Below are 19,139 nucleotides of genomic sequence, written 5' to 3' on the forward strand. Positions count from 1 at the left end.
TACAGTGTACTCATATACATAAAATAAATAAAAAATAAATAAATAAGTCAGAAATCAGCATTGGGGTGTGTAGTGGGGGTGCGCACAGAGGCAGGAGGATGGATCTCTTGAGTTCCAGGACAGCCTGGTCTACAGACCAAGTTACAGGACAGCCAGGGCTACACAGAGAAACCCAGGGTGGGGGTGGAGGGTTGGGGGGCTGTGAATTTCTTATTTGTTGAGTAAACCGATTCACTTAACAATCGCTTCGCAGAACTGTAGGAAGCTGTCTGAGGGACACATAACAGGAAGGTGAACTAGTCCACACCCTACACTGTCATGGGTAACTGCTTCTCCGGACTGCCAGGTATTAAGACCACAGTATTCTTACCTTCCGACCTCTTAAGAAGATAAAGTCACAGTTTAACACTGTCATGCTTTCTGTTTTTAAAGACACAGAGAAAGGTTCTAACTATTGACATTAGTGTCAATAAATATGTAAGCAAATGTAAAATAAAAAAGTTGAGTGTTTTTCAGTTTAAATCTAAGAACAGTCATTAAATTAGCTTAAAAAGGCAAAGAGGGCCCACAGAAGCTCCTCCCTGTTTCCGCCCAGTGTCTGCTTTAGTGGCTACTCTTCACACAAGGGGAGACTCAGATAAAAACCTGCATAGGCAGAACATATTACCTTACTTGTATCTCTCTCGGGGACTTCAAGGTTCTCTCTGGATTACAGAACACACACTCTAAAGTTTCCAAGCTTAAAGATACGGTTTAAGACTCTCTTTATAGACAAGTCCTGTGTCTAATCAAGCAATGGGAGGGGAAAAAAAAAAAAAAAAAAAAAAAAAAAAGCAGGAGGCCCACAGGTGGGCCCTAATCTCCAGACCAGAACACACAATTTATCCAGTAAGGCTCAATATCACTGGTTCTTCAAAACTGGATGTCTTACCTCAGGCGCTTCCTGTCCCTTGACCGAGATCGTCTTTTGTCCCTACTCCGGGACCTCTCTCTCCTTCTGTCTCTATCTCTACTCCTAGAGCGTCTGTCATCTCCACGTTTGCTTCTTTTGTCGGAGGGTGAGCGACTCCTAGACCGACTTCCAGAGCGACCTCGTGATGCTGACCGTTTGCGGTAGTGGCTAGGAAAGTACCAAATCAAAGAGTAAGCTTAGCAAGCGGCTTGTGCTCCACCTCTATGTTTACAAAAACAACTCACAGAAAAGATGTTTCAATTAGGAAAAAATGAACTCTTGCTACAGTACATGTACAGACTAGAAAGGCAAGCAGGGATGCCACACAGTGACTCATGCATAGCAGTTGGGAGGCTGAGGCAGGAGGATCACCATGGGTTTGAGGCCAGACTGGGCTACAGAATAAGAGCCTGTCAAAGGGCTGGAGTGATGGCTCAGCACTTAAAGACACTGGCCATTCTTACAGAGGACAGCTAGCCATTCTGGTGTAGGAAGAGGTAACAGGCAAGTGAAGACACAAACGCACAGCATGTTAAGTACTGGATTAGAGACAGCCAGCTCAGAACAAAGAAAGTCAACGGGAGGTCTGACAACTTCTATCAGCCGACTAGCAAAGTTCTCAATAATAAAGTGACATTTTAGGGACCCTTGAAGGAAATATAAGCAGGAGCCATGCAGTCACACGGGGAGCCCTTCCAGGCAAAAGGCACAAGAGTAAACTCATGGGAAGGAATCTACACCAGCACATGAAGGAACAGTAGCAGGAAGACAGTTAGACAGGCTGGACAGACAGTGGGCCAGGGCTGTGGCACACACCTCAAACCCAGAACTCAGGAGACAGAAGCAGGCAGATCTCTGAGTTCATAGCCAGCCTTGTCTACACAGTGTGACTCTGTTTCAAAGAAAAGAGGAAAGAAGAGGAAAGAGATGAGACAAGACAGGATGGGAGAACTCAAGAGAGGGGCCATGAGACAAGATCAGAGAAACAGCAAAATAGTCAAATATGGAGACCCTCACAGAGTCTTACAATAACTGTCTTTTACTCTGAGTGAGATGGGAAGCTATAGGACCACACGTGGTGGCAGACACCTATAGTGTTATTAAGGTGTGTCAGCTACAGAGGAAAAATCACTTATGTCAACCAGGTTAAGACCAGCATGTTCTCATCTCTAAATAAATAATTCATTTGTGTGTATATGTATATACCTGAGTACAAGTGTGTGTGTGTGTGTGTACGGGCACACACGGATCTCATGTGTGCAGGTACCTATGTAACCAGAAAAGGGCATCAGCTCCCTTGGAACTGGAGTTACAGACAGCTATGAGCCATGTAGGTGCTAAGAATTGAACCTGGGTCCTCTGGAGCAAACCCAGTGCTTTCAACCACTGAGCCACCTCTCCAGCCCCATGAGTAAATATTCTTACAATAAATAACAAAAAAAAAAAAAAAAAGTTACTGGAAGATTTTTAATTTTAAACATGACAAATTTTAAAAGTTATCACTCAAGAGGCAGGAATGCAATGCCAGCAAGGCAGGGCAACTGGCAGTTCAAAACCAGCCCTGACTAAGGAGACCTGTCCTTTTGTTTTTTTTTTTAAAGTTTAAAAAACGAAAGTATTGTTTTGTTGCTGAGCAAAGAACAAATCAAATGAAGGGGAGAAAACACAGAACTAAAGCAAGCATCCAGCTTAAGAGAAGTGCAACCTGGATCAGAATAGCAAGTGTAGATGCTAAGAAATACCAAGATCTCCAATGAGAACAAAACACAAAAGCCCAAAACACGAGCACTGACATATCTTAATTATGAATTAAATGTCAAGTATGAGGGCAAGAGAGAAGGCTGGGTGTCTGCACATGTGACCAGAATAAGCAGGAAAGGGAGGCTGTCCTTAGGGAGAGGCCGTGGTCCAGCACAAGGTCCGAATGTGGAAGGCCCTGAGACCCACTCACAGCAGCCTTCCTCACCACCACTGAAGGAACTATCACTAGGACTCAACAATCCATTCACTTCCTGAGCCTTCTCGGGATCTACCTTCTACTACTCTCCATGAAAGCTCAAGATGAATGGAAACTGAAGGCTATTTCTCAACTCTGGGCCCTTCACCGCTCCCTGAAGAAGCCAAGAACAGAAGCCAGGCACCGCAGGAAGACAACAGTATTCAGGTAAATGAGTGAAATGGACCTTCTTGTGAAAGGTCTGAGGAGTTTGAATTTCATCTTGAAAGTAACAGGATCCAACAGATACTAAGTCAAAAAATGGCAAGGTCTTATCTTATGTCTGAAGTGTCACTTCTGATTCCAGCAATACGGATATAATAATTGTAATGGAATGATCAAGAAAGGTAATTCAGGAAGGAACCAAGCTGAAGCTGCCTGGACAATTAACACTACACGAAATCTTTAAGTCAAAAACTTCAGGAATGGGGAAACGGTGGAGAATCTAACCAGAAGCAGGAGAAATGAGTCGAGTGTTGCTTCCAGATCTCTGGGCTGGGCACCCAGATGAAGAACAATGCCTTTGGGAGATTTACAAGATTGTCACAGCGACACACCCTTTATCCGGATGATGCTACGGACTTTTTATATTTGCAAATTTTCAAGCCGCTCCACTCACACTGCTCATTTCACTGAATCTAAGTTATAACCCATTAAAGTGCTGTTAGCATTAAGAAGCAACGCAAATTTTTCATTTTCCCTACACACTGAACCACGGTATCTTTCAGACTGGCTATATACATACCAATCATCTCATCTTTCAAGATAATAGTAATAGTAGCAGTAGTCATAATAATAATATCACCATCATCATCTACCTAACGGTCCTGAGTCCATTACTAACACCTAAAGTTTCGAAGACACCGGATGATGCCCGCGTGAAACCTTTCACAAAGAAGCAGGCAACAAAGTAACGAAATTTATCTGCGAAGTAAATGTCCGTGAAACAGGTGTTTGTTGCAACTCAATAAAAGCCAGTCCTGCATATATCGCAGGTGCATTAAAAAAATGTCTGCACACGCTCCTTTTAAATAACTTTGGAAGAGAAGATCACGCGCGCACGAAAGTAAACTACAGTGGTCGCAAACAAGGCTGTGAAGGCGAAGCGGAAAGGGAGTGAACCGGGTCAGGATGGTCTGAGGGGATCAGGTTGGAGGCTCCGTGAAGGGACGGGGTGGATAAGGAGGACTGTTCCCGCTCAGGGCTCAACCGGGTGGTTGCAAGCACACGGGAATCTGTGGCCCTGCGCGCCAGCCGTGCCTCGTCGCAGCCCAGGTGACCGGCTACTCAGCGACCACACGTGTGGCCGCCTCGCACCCGCCGCGCCGCTACCTCCACCCAGTTCCCTCCGAGTCCAAGAAGCCGCTCGCCCGCACACTCACCGAGACTCCCGGCCCATGATGCCAGCCAGCAGAAGGCCTGCGCCCTTGGGGACGATGCGCAGGCCTGTGAAGGGGACAAAGGAGGGAGGAACCAAGCCCTCACGGTACCGAGCGAGGACCGGCCTTACGAGATGGACAGCGCTCCGGCAGTGACCGCCATCAGAGCGTGGCCAACGAAAACAGGATGTGCTGGCGCCGGGCGCGGAAGGAAGGAGCAGGCGGAAAGATGTGGCTGCTTCTCTACAGCGCCACCTATCGGCTGGAGGCCGCGCGGCGCGGGCTGCGCCTGCAGCGGCAGCCTGATTTTCCAACGCGACCCGAGACGCTCATTGGTGCTATGGAGTATGGCCTTAGCCAAGTCACCCTTGCAAGGGTCTTTGCTGCAGACCACCGAGGAACTCTATGCAGCCTGCGCCTCTCCCAGGGAGTCTGTCTGTTTGCCTTAATCTGCATTAAATAATGCTCCAACTGTCTCTTTATATGCTCTGTACTTAAGTAGCCACTTATTTCTTTATGTGTATGCCAGATCCTGAGAGATTCTACTAGTAGTTGTGTGTCTCCTACACAAGGAGAGTCACACTGAAGAGGAAAGATTCTTCAAGATGAGATGTGAAGACTTACACTCTACAGAAGCAAGCTAAACGGCACTAAGGATTATAACAGTTCTTTTTTTGTTTTGGTTTGGTTTTTTTTGGGGGGGGTTGTTTTTTTTTTTGTTTGTTTGTTTGTTTGTTTGTTTTTTGAGGCAGGGTTTCTCTGTGTAGCCCTTGGCTGTCCTGGAACTCACTCTGTAGACCAGGCTGGCCTCGAACTCAGAAATCCGCCTGCCTCTGCCTCCCAAGTGCTGGGATTAAAGGCGTGCGCCACCACCGCCCGGCGATTATAACAGTTCTTAACACTGGGAAGCTTTGGGGAGAGGGCAGGGGTATACAAGATCCAATGTAACCGCTCGGGAGATGGGGGCCAGACAGAAGCACGGGCCTCCCTCCTGCTGAGATCTTCGTCTGGATCACTCCTTTCCGGCTTATTATCTTCTGTGAGAACAAAATTTGAAAGCAGCACTGAAACAATAACAAAAATTCATGGTCAGCAAAGACCACCAACAACATATTAAATATAGTCATAATAAAAATATTAAGTCCCTCCAGGGGCAGGGTGACCAAAAATGAAAAGGCATGCCCCAGACAAGTCAAAACAAGCCCAAGTGAGTAATGGGCCGTCTAGTGTTTACTTTTCTCTCCCCCTTCTGGGAGGTCCAAGGTTTCATGGTCAAAAGTAACTAGTCATCCAGCCAGCTCAAATGATTGCTTATGCAAATTGCTGATGTTTGAAATATCCAATCATATGTAACTGTGCCAAATTTTCCTGCTCCCCCCAACCCCTACCCATAAATATCTCAAGTTTCCTGGGTTCTGGGTCAGATCCTCTATCTCCTGCATGAGATATGTTCCTACCCGAGGGCCCTCGCCATTAAACCTCCTCTGCAATTGCGTCAAGAAGGTCTCTCGTGTGTCCTTGGGTGCGTGCAGGTCCGGACTGGAGTGAGGGTCCCCTTTCGGGGGTCTTTCACTTCATATTTACATTTTGACCTGTCCTTTAAATGTTTTACTTACTGAACTTGCCCCTATACCGGAACAAAGACTCTACATAAGCCCTCCCAACAGGTTCCAACAGGTACAAACACCTCAATTGACCAATCAGATTAAAGACGACTTGAGCTTGGTATGACAAAGCACAGTCACCCTACAAGATCAAATAGATTCCCTGCCTACAGGGGTCCTCCAAAACTGCAAAAGACTAACTCAGTAACTGCTGAAAAGGGAGGCATCTGTGCTTTCCTAGAGAAGAATGCTGTTTTCATGAAAACCAATCTGGCCTAATACAGGAAACCACTGAGCAACTATTAAAAAAAAAATCAAAAGCAGAAAAAGAACAGAAGAGCATTCTAGAAGAACACCTGGACTGCTTGGGGCCGTGGATCACCCCCTTGGCAGGTGCAGCCATATTTTTTTTTTTTTTTAATAAATAGCTTTAGTTATTTTATTTATATGATAAAAAAATCATATAAATCACCGTCTTGGTAGGTGCAGTCATTTTTTTTTCCTTAATAAATAGTTATTTTACACCATCAGTGACTTTAGACACACCAGAAGAGGGCATCAGATGCCATTACAGTTGGTTGTGAGCCACCATGTGGTTTCTGGGAATTGAACTCAGGACCATCTAGAAGAACAGTCAGTGTTCTTAACCGCTGAGCCATCTCCTCCAGCCCAGTAATTGGTATTTACTAACTTTGTTCTTTCCTTCTTAGCCCTTTCAGCTGTCTCAAGGCACATTTTTTTCGGTTTTGTCTTTTTTTTTTTTTTTTTACTGCCCAGAGAGTCACTAAATTCTTCATGTAATAACCACCCCCATCCCACCTGCATGGGACCTCTGTAGTAGGAATTTTGTTTTCTTTAAAAACCCAGTGCAGTGGTTTGAATATGCTTGGCCCAGAGAGGTGCAACAATGTTGGAGTGGGTGTGGCCTTGTTGGAAGAAGCAAGTCACTGTTGAGGTAGGCTTTGAGGTCCTATGTTCAACTCTGTCCAGCGTGAAAGAGAGACTCTTCTTCTGGCCTGCCTTGAGATCAAGAACTCTTGGCTCACACAACACCATGTCTGCCTGGAGACTGCCATGTTTCCTGCCATGACAATAATGGACTAAACTTCTAAAACTAAGCCAGCTCCAATTATATGTTGTCCTTTGGGTTGGAGAGATGGCTCAGCAGTTAAGTGCACTGTCTGCTCTTCCAGAACGTCAATTCCCAGAAACTGCATGTTGCTCACAACCATCTATAGTGGGATCTGATGCTCTCTTCTGGCAGGCAGGTATACGTGCAGACATAGCACTCACACATAAATTAATAAAGTGTTGTACTTTCTTTTTAATTTATTTACTTTATGTATATGAGTACACATATCTCATTACAGATGGTTGTGAGCCACCATGTGGGTGCCAGGAATTGAACTCAGGACCTCTGGAAGAGCAGTCAGTGCTCTTAATTGCTGAGCCATCTCTCCAGCCCCAGTGTTGTACTTTCTAAGAGTTGCCATAGTCATAGTGTCTCTTCATAGCAATGAAAACCCTAAGACATGAGGCTGCTTTAGATTGTCCACAGCAGCTGTGATTTGTCTCATGCTCTGGCAGGAGCATAATTCTGCCAGCTAAAGATAGTTTACGTTCAGAATTCTGGGGACTCTCTCAAGAGTATACTATTGCTGGAGGCCTGAGAGCGGATGGCAGCTTCTGCTTCTGCTGCTTGCTGGCTGGATTTGCCTGAAGAAAGTCTATCTCCATCATCATGAGGAAGTAGTCTGAGGATATCTGTGCTCCTTTCCCCTCTAGCCTTCCTACCTATCTAACGTTGAGATGTTGGAAGGGCCTGGAGTGGAGAAGGTGCTAGATATAGGAACCCAACAGAGCCCAAAGTACAGCAACAGACCCAAGTGTGCTCCTTCCATGACTGAAACCATTGCACCCCCCAAAGAGCCCTTGAAAACTATGGCCCCTCATCCTTCTTTTCACCCTTCCAGAGTTAAGATATACTGGATAATAGCTTCAGCTCATAGGAAATAGCCCCTAGTCATAAAGAATCTTAACTGAACTTCTGGCTACTTTATTGGGTTCTTTTCCCCTCCATCCTTCATCACCGCCCAACATTAGGTCAGAGAAAGAAGGATGGAGGGAAAGGGGGCATCGATCTCTTTAGAGTGCTTCCTGCTGGTCAGGAGATCATTGAGTTCCTCCAACCAGCAACCACCAGCAGCAGGAGCAGTCAACAACACCTCTCTCAAAGTTTCTGGCGCTTTATATACCCGCTGAGGAAGCCCTAGAATGCCAAACTTAAACTATTGTCAACAGGCAAAATCATATCCCTGCCAAAGCACAAGAACAAACCAGAGTCGGCTGCTGTGGACACTCTGAAGCAGCCCCGTATCTCATGCCTGGGATTAAAACATAGTCACATATTATTTTTATATTTTTAAAGAAACCAAAATTCTCACTACAAAGAATGGCTTTGCCCTGCCCTTCCCAGTTAGTTTCACCTGCAGAAATAGTATGATCAGTATGGAAAACATTCCATCCTGCTCCCAGTCAAACCGCAAAAAAAAAAAAAAAAAAAAAAAAAAAAAAAAGCTGTCACTTCCTGCTAGCCACCTGTACAACTGTCCCCAGCCAGTCTTTCATCACACAGGAAGGATGGGGTCCCTCACTGTTCCAATAAAGCAGTCTTAGCCTGTTTCTCTCAGTGAATAACCCTGTTATTTGGGGTGAATCAAGTGTATGCACACGAGCTGTCTCACTGAGGACTGTCTAAGAGAGCTGTTTCATGGAATAATGTCTAAAAAAGCTGTAACACTAACATCCTCAGAGAAGCAGTACCCCACACACACCTGCAGACCCCACTGGCTTCATCCTTCCAGCCTGGCATGCAGCAGCATCTAGACACCCTGACTGAGGAAGCACACCTGTGGAACCACATGTATGTATGTGTGAAAAGAATAGTCTTTCACTCTTGAAACTAACACAGCTTGAATATTGCTTAGAATTATACCTGAGGCCAGGCAGATGGTGGTACGCTACTTTGATTTCAGCACTTGGGAGGCAGAAGGAGGTGGATCTCTGTGAGTTCGAGGCAAACCTGGTCTACAGAGCAAGGACAGCCACAGCTATACAGAGATTCCTTGTCTTGAAGAACCAAAACATTCTTTTTTAAAAAAAGATAAATAATTTCTTTTATAAGTTGCGTTGGTCATGGGATTTTATTAAATCAATTAAAAAGAAGCCACTAATACAATCACTAATGTAGTTAAAAGTGTTTATGCTTACCTACATTACTTTGATCCAAACTTAACATTTCTGTTCGAGTTTGCTTTTTTTTTTTTTTTGGGGGGGGGTTGGGTTTCGAGACAGGGTTTCTCTGTGTAGTCCTGGCTGTCCTGGAACTCACTCTGTAAACCAGGCTGGCCTCGAACTCAGAAATCCGCCTGCCTCTGCCTCCCAAGTGCTGGGATTAAAGGTGTGCGCCACCACTGCCTGGCTGAGTTTGCTTTTAAAAGATACTCTGCAAAGCTGAAAAGATTGCTCAGAGGTTAAGAGCACTTGTTGCCCCTGCAGAAGACCTGGGTTCAATTCTCATTACAGACATGGTGGTTCACAACCATCCATAACTCTAGTTCCAGGGACTCCAAAGCCCTCTTCTTACCTCCCTAGGCACCAAGTACACATATGGTCCACACACATACATGCAGGAAGAACACACAAAATAAAATTAATAAATCTAATAAAAACAATCTTAAAAGACATGTAGCTCAATGTCAGACCACCAAGCTGGTGTGCACAAGGCCGGAGTTTGGTTGCAGCACAGCAAGTTAAGGCAAAAGACAAAAACATACTTGTGGAAATTTACAAGACAAATTTCCAATTACAGACTGACTAGAGAAAGTACAACTTTTGTAATACAGCTGGAGAGATACCTACACAGTTAAGAGCAATTGCTGTCTGCTCTTCCAGAGGACTTTTGATTCAGTTCCCAGCCCTCACAGGCAGCTCACAACTGTTTAGAACTCCAGGGGAATCATCTGTCTCCCTCCTCGGGCCTCTGCAGGTACCAGATACGCACATAGTGCACAGGCCAACTATGCAGGCAGGACACCCGTACACATAAAAGAAAAATAAGAAAATCTAAACAAAAAAGAGATGAATGCAAGATGCATAGGATAGAATCTTTTAAAAATTTTTTATAAACACCTTTTCCAGTCACTTGGGTAATTGCCCACCACTCAAATGTCAAACTCAACAGCGAGGCATGCATCCCATCATGGAACTCCACTACTGCCCACATGTGTGAACTTTAACCATGTCCTCCTTTAAATATTTGAACATTAACTCAAGAAAGGATACATCTGGCTACCCCTTTCAAGCCTTGTGTTAAATTTTTTTTTTAAATAAAATGTACAGACTTACTTTTAGACAATTCCATTCGCTTTATTTTTAGGATGGTTTCTTTCTCAGGAAGGAATGACACAAATACACAGTGCAGTCCTTTAGGCAGGCTGAGACCTGTCTATCTAGTCCCCTAAAAGTACTAGTCTGAGCCTACAAGAGGGATTACAAATCTCAGACGTTAGGGGAAAAGTGTAAGACTGGATTTCTAATTAAACAAGAAAAATTGTTAATGCCATTGTTAACCGTATTTGGTTACTCAGACCAGTACTGATACAAATTCAACCCTTTTAAACCAGGGAAATGATTAAATCGATTTTCTGTAAAGCCAAAGAATTTGATGAAGGTATAAACCAGTTTGCCCCCTTTAGAGACACTGCAGTGTAGAAGAGGAGTTGTTTTCGCTTGTAAACTTCCAAGTTCCTCAGGTTTCAGGGTACTTCAGGACCCCAGTAGTCAAGCAGTTCATGACAGAAAATGAAAGTGAAGAAGTAGACACAGAGATCCGTGAAGACCTCGCCCATCTTGCTATAGGTGTCCATGGACCGGTTTATCACCTCAGCGGGAATCCCAGACAGCAACAGCGCAGCCGTAAGCACCGTTGTCTTCACCTTCTTCTCACCCTGTACCAAGAAAAGGAAAGTTAACCATTTGCTCTCAGCAGACTACGCCTGCTCTCTACAAACATGACGTATTCCATCTCTCCTCAGTTTTCAAGACTGCTAGACTGTTCTGAAGTGGCAGAACAGTAACATGACAATAACAATAACATTTACTGGGGCTGGAGAGATGGCTCAGTGGTTAAGAGCACTGACTGCTCTTCCAGAGATCCTGAGTTCAATTCCCACCACATGGTGGCTCACAACCATCTGTGATGGGATCTGATGCCCTCTTCTGGTGTGTCTAAAGAGAGCAACAGAGTACTCACATACATAAAATAAATAAATCTTTATTTAAAAAAAAAATTTACTGAACACAGTAAACCAGAGTATTATTAGGCAATAGGAGACAGCAGGGTGCCCAGCAGAAGTTTTATAACGATGTCATTTTGGCTAGCCATGATGGAGCAAGTCTTTAATCCCAGCACTTAGGAAGTAGAAACAGTCAGATCTCTGTAAGTTCAAGGCCAGTCTGGTATCATATGAGTTCTAGGACAGCCAGGGCCCTGTAGAGAGTCCCTAATTAATTAATTAATTAATTAACCAGGTCATTTTGGAAACAAGACATAAGTAACAACTTTATAGATACATAATGACACAAGATAAAAGAACGAGAAAAATAAAACGATATGAGGATATGAACGAAATGACAGTGTGTGGCATGGGATGGGGATCCACACAGCATGGAGACTGCTTTGGTGTCTCGTGTAAATGAAGGACAAGGAAGGGATCTGGCAGTTCTGATGCCCAGTATACTACCACATACAGAAACATATAAGGAAGGTTTTCAGAGTAGAGAGAAAAGAAGCCTGCACGGGTGAGCAGATCCTGTCAGAGGCAGAGAGAGCTCTACCATAAGCTGAGTCTTGTGACAACAAAAAGCCAGAAGCAGAAGAATTGAGGTGTACTGAAGAGGGGGTCATTGCAAACAAAACCACAGGGACATCCTATAGGACCCCTGACTGCTATACAAAGCACACCCTGGCGATTTGTGTAATGGAGCGTCACTGAACAGCTCAGAACAGTTCTAGGGGGAGAGAGAACATTGCTTTCATAACTTTCTAGTCTGATTTTAAAATAGTTTTTTTGAGGCAGAGTCTCAAGATCCCAGTCTGGCTTCAAATTTGCTACACATCTAAGACTTCCTCCTCCTTTCCGAATGGCTGGATCAGAGGCACGTCTACCTCCCTTCCCAATGGCTGGATCAGAGGCACATCTACCTCCCTTCCCAATGGCTGGATCAGAGGCACATCTACCTCCTTTCCCGATGGCTGGATCAGAGGCACGTCTATCTCCTTTCCCGATGGCTGGATCAGAGGCACGTCTACCTCCTTTCCCGATGGTTGGATCATTGGCACGAATCGCTATGCTTGGATCCACGTGATGCTGAGGCTCAGATTCAGAGCTTCAATCATGCTAGAGTGATATCACCTGACACTAGGCTCTTTTTCTTTTAAGGTTTTGAGACAGGGTTTCTCTGTGTAGCCCTGGCTGTCCTGGAACTCACTCTGTAGATCAGGCTGGCCTTGAACTCAGAGATCTGCCTGCCTCTGCCTTGGAGTACTGAGATTAAACGACTGTGCCACCACTACCCAGCCACTAGTCTCATTTTTGTAAAATTATCTTTAACTTATGTGTATGGGTGTTAGCCTACCTGTATGTTCACTCACCACATGCATGCCTGGTGCCCGCAGACACCAGAAGAGACCATCAAGATACCCTGGAACTGGTGTGACAAAACTGTTATGCTTAATCATTGAGTCGTCTCTCCAGCCCCAGACTCAGTTTTTAAAAGGAATTCAGAGGTGATCTCTAAAATGCTAAATGCAAACGGCTAGCATGGGTCCAAAATGGGCCCATTAAATAATCAAATTTGTTTTAAAATTAATTTCTAATCACAGACTGAATTGTTGAAGTTTTTAATGATTGGAAGATCAGCCCTGGAAGGTACAGCACTTTGAATGTTTGTATTACATTCACTGATTGACTGGTTGATTGATCACTGGTTAATTGATAGTATGAGTGTGAAGATCAGAGGGCATCTTGCGTAGGTCATTCGCTGCTCCCCAATGTGAGTGCTAGCAATCAAACTTGAGCCAGGCTTGGTGGGAATCTTCCTTAACTGTGGAGCCATCTTGCTGGTTCTAATCCTGAAGCACTAACTCAGATCAAGTATAACTAATGTTTCCCTTAATGTTTTATTTGACTGTTTTTAGTTTTTTTTCTTTGATTAAAAATTATTTATTTTTTAATTATGTGTATCTGTGTAGGCATGCAAGCATGAGTGCAGGCACCCACAGTGGCCAGAGGAGTTAGATCCCACTGTAGCTGTAGCTGGGATTACAGGCAATTGTGAGCCACTTGCTGTGGGGGCTACAAATCAAACTTGGGTCCTCTGCAGCAAACTTGTGTCCTTAACCACTGAGGCACCTTCCCAGCCTTTAAGTTCTTAAAATGAGTTAGTCATGAGCCATCAAGGTGGCCCAGCAGGTAAAAGTGCTTGCTTGCAAGCTTGACAAGCCTCGTTTGATTCCCTAGAAGCCAAGGTGTGAGAAAACCACCTCAGGAAAGTTGTCCTCTGACTTCCACAAAAGCATGTCCATACTCACATATCCTATACATTCTCACATATCCTACACATACACACAAATGCATGCACACACGAGAAAATTAAATTGTTGACAATTACAGAGTCACGAGTCAACCTAAATACATCATAATTAAGAAAAAGACTTAAATTTACCTTAGGAAAATATTTGTATAGTCCCATGTATGCAAGTTGCAAAGTAAGAAATGGAGCGAATATAGACTGTGAAGATAAAAAACAAAAATAAGAATTTCCAACAGAATTACTCATATCATGATAAATCAACTTAGCAGAGCACTAAAAGCAAAACTGTACAGGAAAATGTCTAATGCAGCAGGCGAAAGTATTCTTATTTCTGTAGAAGAGTAAAGATAATAACAACATCTGACTCTCTAACCATAACACATGCTCAAGTCATGTAATTTTTCAGTGTGCTCCCTCCCCAAATGTGTTCTCTCATACAACACTTTGTTCTCTCTTTATGAGACAGGATCTTGTTATGTAGAGCTGTAGTTCTCAACATGTGTGCTGCAGGCTCTCTGGAATTCAAATGATCCTTTTACAGGGGTTGCCTAAGATCTGCAGGAAACATACATATTTACATTATGATTCATAACAGCAGCAAAATTGCAGTTATGAAGTAGCAACAGAAACAATTTTATGGTTGGGGGTCACCACAACATGAGGAACTATATTAAAGGGTTGCAGCATCAGGAAGGTTGAGAACCATGGATGTAGAGGCTGGCCTTGAACTCATGATCCTACTACTTCAGCCTTCAGAGTCCTAGAATTACAGGCTACCCTACCATACACAGCCCAAAACTTACCTTCTAGAGTATTAAGTGGTGCAGTAACATCTCTCTCCCCTAGAGGAGACTGGCAAACGACTAAAAGCATGTATAAAACCCAGCACTCCAAGGGAAGCCACAGATCCCTCCGAGTTGGGAGCAGACTTGACAAATACAACTTGGCTTTCAACAGACAGGCTATTCTTAAAACAGAGTAGGGAGAGGGCTGGAGAGATAACTCAGCAGTTAAGAGCACTGGCTACTCTTTCAAAGGACCCAGGTTCAAATCCCAGCACCCACATGGCAGTTCACAACTGTCTGTGATTCTGGTTCCAGAGGATCTGACACCCTCACACAGACATACAAGTAGAACACCAATGTAAATAAAATTTAAAAAACAAAACAAAACAACAGTTTAGCAGCTTGACATTGTCAACAAAAGGAAAAAGATCAATATGGCATTTAGTCTACATAATTATTTCTAAGATGTAAAAGGTTATCAAGGGGGCAAAGGAACAAACATTGTTGTGTGGCAGAGGCAAGAAATGAACAACTGAATGTCTGATGTGAATAGAACCAGGAACAACAAAAATCCTTACAGAGAAATGAGGCACAGAGGCTGGGTAGATGGTACACTGGGAAAGAACACTTCTTGCTCTTGCAGAAGACCCGGGTTCAATTCCCAAGGCCCACATGGTGGCTCACAACCACCTGTAACTCTGGTTCCACAGAGCTCTGTCACCCTCTTCTGACTGGGCAGGTACTCAGCACACACAAAGTATACATACATTCATGTAGGAAACACACACACACACACTAAACAAATCTAACAGGCATAGCTTCTGAATCATAACAGCACAGAGCCCTGAGATCAGAGCAGCTCTTAGCTCGTCATCTGGTCTCTGCTACGAATTTATCATCAGAAGAGACAATTAAATCTATTAAACAGATTCTATTTAAGAAAATATTTGCATAAAAGCAAGGGTTTTTTTTTGTTGTTGTTTTGTTTTTTTGAGACAGGGTTTCTTTACATAGCACTGGCAGTCCTGGAACTCACTCTATATACCAGGCTGGCCTTGAACTCAGAGCTCTGCCTGCCTCTGCCTCCCAAGAGCTGTGATTAAAGGTGTGCGCCACCATGACTGGCTGCATAAAAGCAGATTTTAAAACCTGTTTTGCCTAAATGATGCATGAAAATTTTATGTACGTACGTAATACATAGTAAGCATTCTTAAAAGGACTACAGAATGGACCTACTTCAAATCAAGCCATTGGAAGTCTGGAGCAGTGGCTGGGAGGGTCACAGTGCCTGAGTTCAGGTCCTAGCACCCGCATGGTAGCTCACAGCTGCCTGCAAATCCAGTTCCGGAGGATCTGACACCCTTTTCTGTCCTCAGTAGGCTCCAGGCATGCACACGGTACACATACATACATGCAGGCAAAACCCCAAAATAAACTAATAATAAATCTTTTGAAAAAAGCTCTAAGACACTGAACTATAGACTGCCTTTCTGCACTCCTCTATGTCCCAAAATGCACTGTTGTTATGATGCTACTACATTATATAATGCAGAAACACTTTCTGAACTGAAGATAACTGCCCATAGACACGACCACAAGAAGTACATTTCAATGTCTCAAACTACTTGGAAAATTACTAGCTAATATAGAGTACATATAGGCATCTGGACTTTCTGTTCTGGGATGAAAATGCCACCAGTCAACGGCTGTGTGACCTTGGGTAAGAGAATTAATCTGAGTCTTCGTGGGTTCAAGCAACATATAGTTCATAAAAATGGAATTTAAATGAATATAAGGCAAGCATATAAAGTGGTACCTGGCATGTAGACAGATGTTACTTATTACTATAAATAGACTCTCATTCTGTAACTGGGATAAGTAACAGAATGTATAACACACTTTTAAACACCCCAATAGATCTGATAATGCTAACAAGAAAGCCTTATCATGACAACTCCACTTGCGTTTCCCTAGTTAATAATGTGTAGCTCTTGTCTTACCAAATATCTGCAAACAAAAGCTCTGACGCCAAGAGCAAGCAGAGCGCACCCCACCAATCGAAATATTCGAAAAGAGTCAAACTCTTCCGCTGAACTTCCATCTTCCTGGCTGGGCTTCTCACTGATCAGCTGTTTGCGCAACTTCATTGCTTCTTCAAATCTGGAAAGGTACTGTTCTAGGCCGTGGTGAGACCTCTGGGTCGAGTCTGCTGTCAGGTCACCTCTGGTCCGATGCCGGAGCTCAATTCCATCCTTACTACTGCACTCTGGTGGTTTGATGAATGAGTCCAGTTTGTCTCCCAGCTGGGCTCCCCTGACGTCTGTCACACCACCGGGCTGGTCACTTACTCCTCCATCAACTGAATCACCAAGCACTACCCTCTTTGAAACTGAAGGAATGCCGAGGGAGTTCAGTTTGTCACTGTCCTGTGGCTTTGATTTTGTTTGGTTTTCTTCTTCTGAAGGGGAAAAAAAAAATAAAGCCTTGTGTATTACATACTGACAAGCATCTTAAACACTTCCACTGCTGCTAGAACTTGGTCTCTGAATCAGAGCATACTGATGCAGAAAACAAAACTAGCGCCTTCGTCTTCACCTTCAAAATACGCCGCCGAAAAAAAAGGCACTCTGGCAGAGGGAAGTTCAGACTCCGAGGACAGAGACTACCATTGCTAAGAAAACAAGCAAAGCCAGCACGGCATGTCCCACGGGATAAAGAGCAGCTCTTTCACAGACAAAACACCCAGAGATATGCCTCAGTTTCTTCTACTGATACTGACACTGGAAAAACACACAATCATTAAAGCTTCTTAGGGTTTCTATTTTACAGTTACATTTCTGAGTGGGGAGTACTGTGAGTACAGGGTGTGGCCTAGACCCACTGTTGCTATCCCCAGGCAGCCATGAGCAGGCACTTTTAGGATGCTGTTCTACTTTTTAAAGAAAGAACTCTAAAAATGATAAAATTTTTCAAGCAGAAGAATAGAATAAGAAAGGACCTTAAGAAAGACAAACACCAAAACTTTAAGAATAACTTCGGATTGACCACTACAAAAAATATTCCCCGTACTGTTTCAGATGATTTGAAAGTGGTACCCATACCTGTCATTTATATTGTCTAGAAGTTCTGAACTACATCTCTAACGCCTTAAAGAAATTCTTGAGTTCTACCAAGCTTGCAAACAGTGACTAAAAAGCCAATTACTAAAGGGAACACCCAAACTGAAACTTAGAAAAGTCAAGCATAGTAGAATTCAAGTGTGTTCGTAAGAAAACAGTGTACTGGACACAAGACTGCAATGAAAGATGAGTTTTCTTAGGGTATATGCAGTTATTGAAATGTGATGTATCTCTGCTAATGAAAAGCAGTCTCGGTGGGGACATCACATCTTTCGGAAAGGCCTATAAAGAATGCTCCCACATATGTATCCATCTCTTCTAGAAGATCTGTAAGTGATGACGATGAAAGCACTGAGCACAGCCGTCAAGTTAGGACCATAGAGTCTCTGATCCACAGTGAACGGACCAGCCAACAGTTGACTGATGTGGACGAGAGTTACAAAGCAAAAGGCAAAAGCTAGGTCCGGGGAGTAACAGGAAAGAAAAGCATTTGGAGAGTATATGAAAATCTCCCTGGGGGCACAACAGAATGAGAAGTCTGGGGATAAAATGTGCAACCTTCAAGAAAGGCGAGTAATCGGAATATAGGGGCTGTCTCAGATAACCATACACAGAGAATCAGGAACGAAGGCTTTGTGGCCAGGGTGGAGACAATCTCAGGGCGAGGATCCAAAAAAATAGGAAGCAACAAGGGACATCCTGGGGTTAGGCGACAACATAATATGGGTCGTCACCTAGGGGGCGGGGACAGAGTTCGGTCAGAGTGCATTTTGGGGTCAAAAGGTTTGCGAGCTGGAAGGACAGAAGGATCTTGAAGATTCAAGGGGGTGGACGGGAGATGGGAAACCGAAGCTCTCACCCGCGCCGCTCCCAGGCCTGTGAAAGCCCATGATCCGGTTGATGCGTTGCTCGGAGTTCATGAGCAGCTTTCTCCTCCGCAGCTCCGCTCGACGCTGAGAAGCCGACAGGCCGGAGGGCGCCGCGGGCCTGTCCCCGCCGTCGGCGGCCAAAGGCACCGTATCCATGCTTTCTCTACGGTCTGGATCAGGGTGACAGTAAAGGCGAGAATGACTTAAGGCAGGGCCGCAGAGTTCGGTTCCACTCCCATTGCAGTCCCGCCCTCTAGGGGGCGGGGACTGAGGAGTGAGCATGCGCCGATGGCCTGCACGAGGCTCTGCCGCCTTGTTCAGTGAGGGCAAGCAGGTTCAAGGGTTCTCCTTTCCTAAAGTTTGCTCGCAGTGCTCAGGTTTCTCACCACCACCTTACCTCATAGCTGCTCTCAAAGATGAAGAGACCGACGCCCTCCTGATGAGTGAAATGCCAGTGAGGAATAGGTCCATTTTATTCTCTGCCAGGAAGCAAAATGGAGGTTGCAGCGGCACGAGCTTCTTACCAGTCAACGCGTCTTTGCTCCTTGGATACGTAATTGCGGATGCGACGCTTTCCGGGAGCATGGCCCTGGGATTTGGTGGCGGTGGTGATTCTAGTTCTTTACAGCACTTCTGCCAGGTTTCCCCAGTCTCTTCCGTGCCCCCGTCGTCTACATTGCCAACACTCCCTACTTCTCTTCTCCTTACTCTTCTCTTGCAACCCTGTTGCATGCTTAAATCTCTTTGTAGAGGACTTTGTATTATTATATATTAGAAAG

At 44.4% G+C, this 19,139-nt stretch overlaps 2 protein-coding genes across 3 annotated transcripts in view; both read right to left on the reverse strand.

The window, feature by feature from the left end:
- The window catches only part of Ddx46 (DEAD-box helicase 46), a 46,653-nt gene extending 42,068 nt beyond the window's left edge, over window positions 1–4,585 (reverse strand). The window contains exons 1-2 of the mRNA XM_034510093.2: window positions 4,331–4,585; window positions 932–1,120 (exon numbers count right to left, since the gene is read on the reverse strand). Of these exons, the coding sequence (XP_034365984.1) occupies window positions 932–1,120; window positions 4,331–4,347 (206 nt within the window). The 5' untranslated portion in view covers window positions 4,348–4,585. The remainder of the gene's footprint in view (window positions 1–931; window positions 1,121–4,330) is intronic.
- A 5,749-nt stretch (window positions 4,586–10,334) lies between these two features.
- Window positions 10,335–18,927, reverse strand: Camlg (calcium modulating ligand). 2 transcript variants are annotated; one of them, XM_076938952.1, is made up of 5 exons: window positions 18,758–18,927; window positions 18,351–18,530; window positions 16,373–16,830; window positions 13,720–13,785; window positions 10,335–10,940 (listed from the first exon to the last, which is right to left on the reverse strand). In XM_076938952.1, exons 2-5 carry the CDS (start codon window positions 18,514–18,516, stop codon window positions 10,749–10,751), a joined length of 882 nt encoding a protein of 293 aa, XP_076795067.1. In that variant the 5' UTR covers window positions 18,517–18,530; window positions 18,758–18,927; the 3' UTR covers window positions 10,335–10,748. The 2 variants fall into 2 exon arrangements, with proteins under 2 accessions (XP_076795067.1, XP_034365471.1); XM_034509580.2 differs by lacking the exon at window positions 18,758–18,927 and having other exon boundaries at window positions 18,351–18,621.
- Window positions 18,928–19,139: the final 212 nt, after the last annotated feature.

The sequence above is a fragment of the Arvicanthis niloticus genome, chromosome 8 (genome assembly GCF_011762505.2).
Source record: "Arvicanthis niloticus isolate mArvNil1 chromosome 8, mArvNil1.pat.X, whole genome shotgun sequence".
In the NCBI taxonomy this organism is placed as follows: Eukaryota; Metazoa; Chordata; class Mammalia; order Rodentia; family Muridae; genus Arvicanthis; species Arvicanthis niloticus.

Excerpts from the sequence above, each read along its gene's own strand:
- Camlg (XM_076938952.1), bottom strand. The coding sequence starts at position 18,516 with ATGGATACGGTGCCTTTGGCCGCCGACGGCGGGGACAGGCCCGCGGCG. Across the intron at positions 16,831-18,350 it reads CAGGCCTGGGAGCGGCGCGG|AAGAAGAAAACCAAACAAAA; the intron begins GTGAGAGCTTCG and ends TTTCCCCTTCAG. Across the intron at positions 10,941-13,719 it reads TATACAAATATTTTCCTAAG|GGTGAGAAGAAGGTGAAGAC; the intron begins GTAAATTTAAGT and ends TTCTTGGTACAG.